Below are 12,079 nucleotides of genomic sequence, written 5' to 3' on the forward strand. Positions count from 1 at the left end.
CCAACGTGTTGTTATCACTGAGAGCTGTGGAGAACAGACATGTCTTAGACCAACGTGTTGTTATCACAGAGCTGTGGAGAACAGACATGTCTTAGACCAACGTGTTGTTATCACTGAGAGCTGTGGAGAACAGACATGTCTTAGACCAACGTGTTGTTATCACTGAGAGCTGTGGAGAACAGACATGTCTTAGACCAACAGAGCTGTGGAGAACAGACATGTCTTAGACCAACGTGTTGTTATCACTGAGAGCTGTGGAGAACAGACATGTCTTAGACCAACAGAGCTGTGGAGAACAGACATGTCTTAGACCAACGTGTTGTTATCACTGAGAGCTGTGGAGAACAGACATGTCTTAGACCAACAGAGCTGTGGAGAACAGACATGTCTTAGACCAACGTGTTGTTATCACAGAGCTGTGGAGAACAGACATGTCTTAGACCAACAGAGCTGTGGAGAACAGACATGTCTTAGACCAACGTGTTGTTATCACTGAGAGCTGTGGAGAACAGACATGTCTTAGACCAACGTGTTGTTATCACTGAGCTGTGGAGAACAGACATGTCTTAGACCAACAGAGCTGTGGAGAACAGACATGTGTTAGACCAACGTGTTGTTATCACAGAGCTGTGGAGAACAGACATGTCTTAGACCAACGTGTTGTTATCACAGAGAGCTGTGGAGAACAGACATGTCTTAGACCAACGTGTTGTTATCACTGAGAGCTGTGGAGAACAGACATGTCTTAGACCAACGTGTTGTTATCACAGAGCTGTGGAGAACAGACATGTCTTAGACCAACGTGTTGTTATCACTGAGAGCTGTGGAGAACAGACATGTCTTAGACCAACGTGTTGTTATCACTGAGAGCTGTGGAGAACAGACATGTCTTAGACCAACGTGTTGTTATCACAGAGCTGTGGAGAACAGACATGTCTTAGACCAACAGAGCTGTGGAGAACAGACATGTCTTAGACCAACGTGTTGTTATCACTGAGAGCTGTGGAGAACAGACATGTCTTAGACCAACAGAGCTGTGGAGAACAGACATGTCTTAGACCAACGTGTTGTTATCACAGAGCTGTGGAGAACAGACATGTCTTAGACCAACAGAGCTGTGGAGAACAGACATGTCTTAGACCAACGTGTTGTTATCACTGAGAGCTGTGGAGAACAGACATGTCTTAGACCAACGTGTTGTTATCACTGAGAGCTGTGGAGAACAGACATGTCTTAGACCAACAGAGCTGTGGAGAACAGACATGTCTTAGACCAACGTGTTGTTATCACTGAGAGCTGTGGAGAACAGACATGTCTTAGACCAACGTGTTGTTATCACTGAGAGCTGTGGAGAACAGACATGTCTTAGACCAACGTGTTGTTTTCACAGAGCTGTGGAGAACAGACATGTCTTAGACCAACGTGGTGTTATCACTGAGAGCTGTGGAGAACAGACATGTCTTAGACCAACGTGTTGTTATCACAGAGAGCTGTGGAGAACAGACATGTCTTAGACCAACGTGTTGTTATCACTGAGAGCTGTGGAGAACAGACATGTCTTAGACCAACGTGTTGTTATCACAGAGCTGTGGAGAACAGACATGTCTTAGACCAACGTGTTGTTATCACTGAGAGCTGTGGAGAACAGACATGTCTTAGACCAACGTGTTGTTATCACTGAGAGCTGTGGAGAACAGACATGTCTTAGACCAACGTGTTGTTATCACAGAGCTGTGGAGAACAGACATGTCTTAGACCAACAGAGCTGTGGAGAACAGACATGTCTTAGACCAACGTGTTGTTATCACTGAGAGCTGTGGAGAACAGACATGTCTTAGACCAACGTGTTGTTATCACAGAGCTGTGGAGAACAGACATGTCTTAGACCAACAGAGCTTTGGAGAACAGACATGTCTTAGACCAACGTGTTGTTATCACTGAGAGCTGTGGAGAACAGACATGTCTTAGACCAACAGAGCTGTGGAGAACAGACATGTCTTAGACCAACGTGTTGTTATCACTGAGAGCTGTGGAGAACAGACATGTCTTAGACCAACGTGTTGTTATCACAGAGCTGTGGAGAACAGACATGTCTTAGACCAACAGAGCTGTGGAGAACAGACATGTCTTAGACCAACGTGTTGTTATCACTGAGAGCTGTGGAGAACAGACATGTCTTAGACCAACAGAGCTGTGGAGAACAGACATGTCTTAGACCAACGTGTTGTTAGCACTGAGAGCTGTGGAGAACAGACATGTCTTAGACCAACAGAGCTGTGGAGAACAGACATGTCTTAGACCAACGTGTTGTTATCACAGAGCTGTGGAGAACAGACATGTCTTAGACCAACAGAGCTGTGGAGAACAGACATGTCTTAGACCAACGTGTTGTTATCACTGAGAGCTGTGGAGAACAGACATGTCTTAGACCAACAGAGCTGTGGAGAACAGACATGTGTTAGACCAACGTGTTGTTATCACTGAGAGCTGTGGAGAACAGACATGTCTTAGACCAACGTATTGTTATCACTGAGAGCTGTGGAGAACAGACATGTCTTAGACCAACGTGTTGTTATCACTGAGAGCTGTGGAGAACAGACATGACAAAGACCAACGTGTTCTCTACAGTGAAGACTGCTGCTGACCATCAACTAACTTCAAAGTGGGCTTAAGATGTTCATAGTTGGGAAAAATCGGAGGCAAGTAACTATGTTAGGAGCTTTTTAACTGAGCTGATAGATAAACAAAGACTAAGGCTGTCAGTAATTGCAATATCTTCCCCATTCCTCCATGTGACTATCGTATGAAAATCATATTCCCTGTCCAGTTAAGCTACTTATCCATACACTTTTAAATAAGTGTCAGCTAAAATAAGTTGTCTGAGTGCATGAAAACAAATGGTGATTGAAACAGATTGAAGAGAAAGAGAGAGATGGAGAGAGAAAAAAAATGGAGAGAAGACAACCGAGTATGATAAACATGAGATGACTTACGGGCGTTAGAAGAACGATAAGTCTGTTTCACAGACTTATAAAAGATAGAAAGGCGGGCCATGCAAGACGTCACAGGCGGAATGTCTTTGTCTTTACAAGGCCAAAGAGAGAGACCAACAGAGAGAGAGAGAGAGAGCAACAGAGGGAGAACAACAGTAAGAAAAAGGTAAGACAAAACATTGATAAAAAAATCATAAGAATAGAAAAAATCCAAGGAACTCAGAGGCTAGCAACTGGTCGTTCCACCAATTTGGTACCGTTTGATAAGTATAACTTTGTCCCAAAAAAACGTTTGATTTCAACAACATTTTTTTTTTTTAATCATAAAGAGCACATGTTCAATTTCCTAAAAAACATGTTTTTCTATCAAGAGGTTAAATAAATAAAAGATACTATCGTAAGTGCCTACTAAGTGCCAAATAAAAAGTGACAGGGTTGACGATTTCATCTTAAATCAGCCATAAATCCCCTTTTTTGACAGGGGGAAATGGAAGCTTGTTGTGTGCAACAGCAAGTGGCAATTGAATGAAAGCTTCCCCAGCAAAATGTAAATGGTTAAAACACGTCTAGCCTGTCTATCTATGGGTTATGCTCGACCCGCTCAATTTTCCACCACAAAAGAGAACATGGCCAACAAGAGTAGAACCAGCTCACCTGCTTTTACACTGTGATTTGGCCATTAGATGTTCAATGTTTCTTCTGAAGAAAATATTTTTTCAAAGGAATAGCTTCACCATATTAAAACAAGAGTTCACCTCACGTAACAGGGTTGATCTCGAAATGAGGGAGAGACGTAAATGAATCACTAATTACACGAAATAAATAATCTGAAGAAATTAATTTGTCGAAGCAACAAAATAACTTGGTAAATAACAATGATAAAACTTGGAGACATTTGGGGGTTAAGTGGGTTAAAATCTTTCTAGAAGTCAGAAGTGCACGGAGGGACATGTCAAAACGCAGAATTTTGCAGATTTATTGAATTCACGATGTGGTCTATATTGAAGGGCACATCATTAAATATAACAGGCTTTTAAAATGCTATATTGGTGCACAATGTCCACTTAAAATATCAAAAAGGGACGCAAAAGGCACTCTTTCGTGGAATGACCCATCTGCATTCCCTAATTAAATTGACTGTTTTCAAACAACGGCACCATTTATAGATTTGTAAATGGTATTTTTCTATAAATCCAATCAAGATGTTAGAATAGATTTGTGAAATAAATTGAAAGTTACGGATCCGACTGTAGTCAATAAATGTGTAATACAGAGTGTTGAATCCAGTGCTGAACCTCTGAAGCCGAACTGAGCAGAAGATGAATGAACGTATATAGAAGAGCACGAGTGGAAGGAGGACAGAGACAGACAGAGGGGAGAGAGAGGGGAGAGAGAGGGGAGAGAGAGGGGAGAGAGAGAGGGGAGAGAGAGGGGAGAGAGAGAAAGCAAGAGAACATGAGCGGGGGAATGACACGACTAGGGTTGCAAAGAGAGGGTATACTACTAGAAACTTTATAAGTTCACCAATAGAGTACCAGAATTTTGGTATCACAAGACATCTAGCGGCCCTTTTGGATCCTTCAGATTTTTACAACGGTCTGTAATTATCTCTGACCTTCTGTGCGACCTTATCACATGTGACCTTATCACATGTGACCTTATCACATGTAAAATTGTGATTCATTATTTAAAATAAATTGTTATTTACATAGGGATATTCTTTTTTTAGGATATATCGTTTTTGACAATATCGTTTTTGCGCTAGTAACTGTACCAAAACTCCAGTATCTTTCTTTCATAGCTTATTCATCTTCTTTTTAAAATAGGAAGCCGAGTTGTTTTCAGCACTTTTATTTCCACGACTGATCACTAGTTCTCATGGCTCTCATGGTGGTGTGGAATAGAGATGGTGCGTCTTTTGTTGACCAATAAGAAGGCTGCACCATTAAATGTAATTTTGTGTGTGCACAATAAAACATTGAGGGAAAAAATATTGCGAAACACTATCATTACACTATTATTGTAGATATTTTAAAGACATTTTCTGAAATTACAATGGAAAAATATTACATATAGCACCTTTAATATTATTACATTGTATTGCATTAAAAGTTTTAAACTTATGCCACGGATCCCTTGGCCAAAATTTGTTGAATCTGTTGTTGTTAGTAATAAAAAAAGAAAAGAGATATATATATATTTTTTTCTCTCTCCGCGGACCCCCTGCATTACCTCCGCGGCACAGACAGATCCCACTCATGATGAGCATGTTTCTCCGAGTTTCTACTGAGCCACTGAACAGATGGACAGTCCACCAGTGATGACAGAGAGATGCTACTGCAGGGGGTGGAGCACTTAGGGTGTGAAGCCAAACTGGCTGCCAAGAGTGTGAGGCCTGCACCTCTAGCCAGCTCAGTGACTGGCTTTAAGAGTCATAGACAGACGAGCCCAAAAGTATTTGAACAGTGACGTGTTTGGTTGTTTTGGCTCTGTACTCAGCACTTTGGAATTTAAATGATACAATGACCATGAGGTTAAAGTGCGGACTGTAGTTTTAATTTGAGGGTATTGTCATCCATGTCGGGTGAACCGTTTCGAAGTTACAGCACTTTTTCTACATAGCCAGTCCATTTTTAGGGAACCAAAAGTATTTGTACAAATTCACTTATGTGTATTAAAGTAGTCAAGTTTAGTATTTGGTCCAATATTCCTAGCATGCAATGACTACATCAAACTTCTGGCTACAAACTAGCATCCACATTAATATAAAAGTGTTCAGAAACAAATTCTATTCTTATTTACAATAAAAGTGACTCAAATTACACAACACATTATTAACCATTAATTTCTAATTGGGCACCAAATAAATCGGAAACACAACCAAAACAAACTGCAAATGCTTCCAACAAGTTTGTAGAGTCACAAGCGTGATGTAGTCATTGCGTGCTAGGAATATAGGACCAAATACTTAACTTTTGACTACAGTAAATTAATACACAAGTAAATTGTCCCAATACCTTTGGTCCTCTAAAATGAAAAGACTATATACAGAAAGTGCTGTAATTTCTAAACAGTTCACCCGATATGGAGGAAAATACCCTCAAATTAAAATATGACAGTCTGCACTTTAAAGGCCCAATGTGGCCATTTTTATGCAACAAGTAAGTACCTAACTGTGATTGTTTTCAATTCAAATGGTCAAAAACAAACAAGAGCAATTTCTCAAGCAAGAAATCTGCTAGGAATGTCTGGGAGGGGTCTGAGTGGGGAGGGGAAATCTGAAAACTAGCTGTTATTGGCAGAGAGGCTTGGAACTCTTTCTTATTGGTCTATAAACAAATGTAACTGGTGATGTCACCAGGCAGGCCAAAACTCCATCCCCCCAAAACAGGCTGAAATTTCAGGCAGTCTTTTCAAAAAGCTCATACACTAAAAGGGCATTATCATTTTCACAATATTATTCTAACCTTATACAGTGGAAATATATTTAAACACAGGAAAACCTATATTTGATTGCACTGGGCCACAGGTTAACCTCAGCCATTGTGTCATTTCAAAGTGCTGGAGTAGAGAGCTAAAACAACAACAGAAATTGCCAAGGTCCAAATACTTTTGGACCTCACTGAATATACAGTAGTTGTGTTCTCATTCGATCCCCTGGCTTTGACTATCAATACCTTTCAGTCCGGACTACAACTCACTTGACATCACTATACTAATCCCTTTCATGACACCATCAGGTGGGGGCTCTAGGGAACATACTTAAGTGATTATCCCCTGCTGCTGCATGAAAAACTAAAATCGCAAAAGGAAGATATTGTAGTCTTTCTGATTCTACTTTTTGTCCAGAAATATACTCCATTTCTCATTTCTGGGAACATACATGCCTTAGCCTACTCAACATTCAGGGAGCCCCTCACCTCCAGATGGCTGTCGTTTCTTGCGAGGCGACCGAGGCTGTCTCTGGTAGGGGTCTGAGGGACTGTACAGCTCTGACGTGCCCATGTTCAGGAGGAGGCTCTTCTGAAGGTAGTCCACTACAGCCAGACCATTGCTGTTGCCAAACACCACACTGAGGGGAATGCGGTCATTTTTTAACTGATGTCATCTGCAGTTTTATAAACAACACAAAGGTTTTCAGCCCCTAAGGCAGGGGTGTCAAACTCATTCCATGGAGGGCCTACTGTCTGCAGGTTTTAGTTTTTTAATTTCAATTTTAGTTCCTTACTAATTAGTGACCTTAATTCATCAATCAAGTAAAAGGGAGGAGCGAAAACCCGCAGACACTCAGCCCTCCACGGAATGAGTTTGACACGTGTGCCCTAAGGCAACCAATAAAGCCTTTGATGCAGTTACAGTATATTCCCTTTGTGTATGATCTCTGCATGAATACAACTGCAGGTGATGTGTCTAATGTACATCTTGACCATCAAGAGTGCAGTGGTTCGTGCTGACACAGACAGACAGGCAGGCAGACGTAGACTTACAGTCCGTATAAGGAGTTGACAGCCAGGCTGGTGATCTGCTGGGGTGGCTCCCCACTAACCCAGACCAGCTGAATGACCAGCTCCACCTGGTAACCAGGAGACTGCTTCAGAGGGGAGCTCCGGACCCTGCAGTGAAACAACACACCAGGATTAGATGACTTGCGGTGTTAAAAGTGCATACTGTGGTGTACCTAGCTACACATCTACACTACCACTTATTGTTCACATGCATTTGTATCTGCATTAATCCTATATGCAAATAGCCTACTTATTATTATCTTATCTTCATGGATGGCGCTTTTTGTAATAAAACACTATATTGGAGATTTGGAGTCTACAATTGAAATGTCAATGCTAAGCAGGAAAACTGAACTGTTTGGTTCGTACTTGAAGCATGGTACATTATCCCGGGGCCCGTCATCAGTTGTGGAGGGCTGGGTCTCAGGGGGGTCTCCCTCCTGGGTTGGGCAGGAGTAGTGTACTGGGGTAGATGGGGTGGGAGGACGCTCTCCTGCAGTGTCTGGAGAATCCACAACATCCAGCTCACACTGCATACGCACCTCCAACAGCTGAGTCAACAAATGTTACTTTTTTTTTTATTTTAGTAATTTAGCAGACACTCTTATCCAGAGCTATGTACATTCATAATGAGGGCCCTGTGTTTTGGAGTATCATATCACATGACCTAGAGTTTAAAAATGAGAAGAAAACCAAAAATGAAAGCAATTGAGGATGGTGCTGGACCATCTGATATAAAAAGAAAAAAAGGGGAAAGTTTGATGAAAAAGCTTTATTTAAAAGGTTAAAATCCAGGTCATGTGACATTAATGCCCAAAACACAGGGCCCTAGTGATAATATCTAGTCATAAACATGAACACTAATAGCAGGTGAAATGGGAAATCAGGGGGAAATACTGGTTTTGGAAATAGGTCAAGTTCAACGATTTTATGAATGGAGAATTATGTCAGAAAAGCAGGAATTCCAGATTAGTCAGGTAAAAAAAACATCCCTGTAATACACCCACACATCCTAATATAAAGTTGAAGTCGGAAGTTTACATACACTTAGGTTGGAGTCATTAAAACTCGTTGCTCAACCACTCCACAAAGTTCTTGTTAACAAACTATAGTTTTGGCAAGTCGGTTAGGACATCTACTTTGTGCATGACAAGTCATTTTTCCAACAATTGTTTACAGACAGATTATTTAATTTATAATTCACTGTATCACAATTCCACTGGGTCAGAAGTTTACACAGTTGACTGTGCCTTTAAACAGCTTGGAAAACTCCAGAAAATTATATCATGGCTTTAGAAGCTTCTGATAGGCGAATTGACATCATTCGAGTCAATTGGAGATGTACCTATGGATATATTTCAAGGCCTACCTTCAAACCCAGTGCCTCTTTGCTTGACATCATGGGAAAATCAAAAGAAATCAGCCAAGACCTCGGAAAGAAAATTGTAGACCTCCACAAGTCTGGTTCATCCTTGGGAGCAATTTCCAAATGCCTGAAGGTACCACGTTCATCTGTACAAACAATAGTAAGCAAGTATAAACACCATGGGACCACGCAGCCGTCATACCGCTCAGGAAGGAGACGCGTTCTGTCTCCTAGAGATGAACGTACTTTGGTGTTAAAAGTGCAAATCAATCCCAGAACAACAGCAAAGGACCTTGTGAAGATGCTGGAGGGAACCGGTACAAAAGTAGCTATATCCACAGTAAAATGAGTCCTATATCAACATAACCTGAAAGGAAGCTCAGCAAGGAAGAAGCCACTGCTCCAAAACTGCCATAAAAAAGCCAGGCTACGGTTTGCAACTGCAAACGGGGACAAAGATCGTACTTTTTGGAGAAATGTCCTCTGGTCTGATGAAATAAAAATAGAACTGTTTGGCCATAATGACCATCGTTATGTTTGGAGGAAAAAGGGGGATGCTTGCAAGCCGAAGAACACCATCCCAACCGTGAAGCACGGGGGTGGCAGCATCATGTTGTGGGGGTGCTTTGCTGCAGGAGGGACTGGTGCACTTCACAAAATAGATGACATCATGAGGAGTGTGGATATATGTGGATGTGTGGATATGTTGAAGCAACATCAAGGTATTAGTCAGGAAGTTAAAACTTGGTTGCAAATGGGTCTTCCAAATAGACAATGACCCCAAGCATACTTCCAAAGTTATAGCAAAATGGCTTAAGGACAACAAAGTCAAGGTATTGGAGTGGTCAGCACAAAGCCCTGACCTCAATCCTATAGAATATGTGTAGGCAGAACTGAAAAAGCGTGTGCGAGCAAGGAGGCCTACAAACCTTACTCAGTTACACCAGCTCTGTCGGGAGGAATGGGCCAAAATTCACCCAACGTATTGTGGGAAACTTGTGGAAGGCTACCGAAACATTTGACCCAAGTTAAACAATTTAGGTTGTTGAGTGTATGTAAACTTCTGACCCACTGGGAATGTGATGAAAGAAATAAAAGCTGAAATATATCATTCTCTCTACTATTATTCTGACATTTCACATTCTTACAATAAAGTGGTGATCCTAACTGACCTAAGACAGGGAATTTTTACTCTGATTAAATGTCAGGAATTGTGAAAAACTGAGTTTAAATGTATTTGGCGAATGTGTACGTAAACTTCCGACTTCAACTGTATATTCAAAACGCTGCATTGGTATGATATTGAGAAACTGGTTGCTACAGTTACCTGCACCACCTCAGTGGTTATTTCCTGTTTGCTGAACCTATAGATGATGACGTGGGCAGAGACTCCAGCCACACACAGCATCCTGCTCTCTGGGCACCACGACAAGGTCTGGATGGCGTAGGGATCCTCATCCACTATCTCCGTGCTCGGCTTCTCCTCCTTACCGCCCTTTAGAGCCTTCTCAAACACCTTGGCAGTCTTCAGCTTGTACAGTACTTGGAGCATTACTAGGACAAAGGAAGGGGGATATTATAATGAGCTATGAGCAATGACCTACAGGTGTCATTGGGACTACATACTACACACAAATGTATTTTATTGCTTTACAAAAGGGACGAACCACTGTGGTATTCTTATTTCATCCAATTACATAATCGAAGGAATCAAATGAATCGCCACTCACTTGCAGAAGCATCCCAAAAATTGATTGATCCATCAGCATGTCTGTTCATTGCAAAGAAGGAAAATGAGAACAGTTTTGTTTGTAAATACATACCGTAAATCCAGTTTGTGTTAGGTAAGTGTTGCGCACATAGAAGTATAAAGAATTACTTATAGAGGGGAATTATAGGATCTCTATGGTTGTGTTTCTGTCTCAGCCTTCAGGTGTTCGGTAGGTACTCACCCAGTGACAATGATCTCAGGGTAGCTTAGTGTGCCTTGGCCCCAGTTGCCACCACTTATGGGCCATTCCTGGAAATACAAAAAAAGGCATTTACTACACAAATATAACCTTGTGACCACATAAATACAGTCAAAGCCCTATTCCAATATAAAACAATTCTGTAAGCCCTGTTCCAATATTTAAAAAAAATTGTAAGCACATAACACATTTCTTAAGTGGGATAAACGCCTATTTTCTAACATTTTTTAAATTTATTTTTTAAGTTACCTTCTTACTGTAACCCGGTGTCTTTTGCCAGGAGCCAACAGAGTAAAGTGCAGGTATGAGTTCAGGAGGGCAGTCAGCAAAATATTCTACGCACGTCACTGGAGACTTGTGGATCGACAGAGAGTATGGGTTCTCAAATATTGGGTATCTGTCAATCAAAAAGGGAAAAGGCTGTGGTTGTAAGACACTAAGACTAAAAGAAGAATATTACTTTAGTGTCCAATGGAAACTTGTCTTCTGCTTTCATTCCAACCCCTCCCCCCCTACTATATGTCAAGTCTTCAAACAGCAGGCCATCGTTCCATGTATCGTGCCACCATAGGTAAACATGCAAGTAAGCACACAGTAGCCTACTGTAACTACAAAACTCACCCAATTTGTCTAAGGTCGATGACAACTAAATCCTTTTCCAAAAGGACAACTACGGCATAAGGATCCTGGAAATCTGTGAGGACGCAGAATTTTTTTTAAAAAACATGTTAAAAAGAGTTAAACCGTGGGGAAAACGACAGAAAAGTATTGATAAAGAAATCATAATCACAGCGTTAGATATTGAAGTTTAATATGCAGTGCCTTCATAAATTATTCACACCCCTTGACTTTTTCCACATTTTGTTGTTTAATCTCTTAAAATTTAAATATTTTTTTATTCAATTCAGTCTGGTATGAGGACGGTAGCACTTATCTGCAAAAGCAGGGTGTCTGCGGAATGCTGAGTATCTTGGCTATTGATCTGTGCCTTAAAATCTTTGGTGTGACTTACTATCATATATGGGCATACGAATGTATAAGGGCAGGCTGTGCCGAAAACCTAATTTCAAGATGGCTGCTACCTACATTCCGGTTAGCGTTGTGAAGCATAAACTAAATAAACACAGAATACGTCAATACACACTGAAATCCGGGACTCCCGAGTGGCGCAACGGTCTAAGGCACTGCATCTCAGTGCTAGAGGCGTCGCTATAGACCCTGGTTTGATCAGGTATCACAACCCGG

The 12,079-nt window shown here is 41.2% G+C and overlaps 1 protein-coding gene across 6 annotated transcripts in view; it reads right to left on the reverse strand.

Moving 5' to 3' along the window:
- LOC120060503 (syntaxin-binding protein 5-like) overlaps positions 1-12,079 on the reverse strand; it is a 46,565-nt gene that overhangs the window by 11,847 nt on the left and 22,639 nt on the right. For all 6 annotated transcript variants that reach the window (XM_039009864.1, XM_039009860.1, XM_039009865.1 and 3 more), the window contains exons 11-18: positions 11,456-11,528; positions 11,084-11,231; positions 10,817-10,884; positions 10,595-10,635; positions 10,192-10,418; positions 7,868-8,049; positions 7,481-7,606; positions 6,914-7,065 (exon numbers count right to left, since the gene is read on the reverse strand). In XM_039009864.1, the coding sequence (XP_038865792.1) occupies positions 6,914-7,065; positions 7,481-7,606; positions 7,868-8,049; positions 10,192-10,418; positions 10,595-10,635; positions 10,817-10,884; positions 11,084-11,231; positions 11,456-11,528 (1,017 nt within the window). The remainder of the gene's footprint in view (positions 1-6,913; positions 7,066-7,480; positions 7,607-7,867; positions 8,050-10,191; positions 10,419-10,594; positions 10,636-10,816; positions 10,885-11,083; positions 11,232-11,455; positions 11,529-12,079) is intronic.

This window comes from Salvelinus namaycush, chromosome 15 (genome assembly GCF_016432855.1).
Source record: "Salvelinus namaycush isolate Seneca chromosome 15, SaNama_1.0, whole genome shotgun sequence".
Classification (NCBI taxonomy): Eukaryota; Metazoa; Chordata; class Actinopteri; order Salmoniformes; family Salmonidae; genus Salvelinus; species Salvelinus namaycush.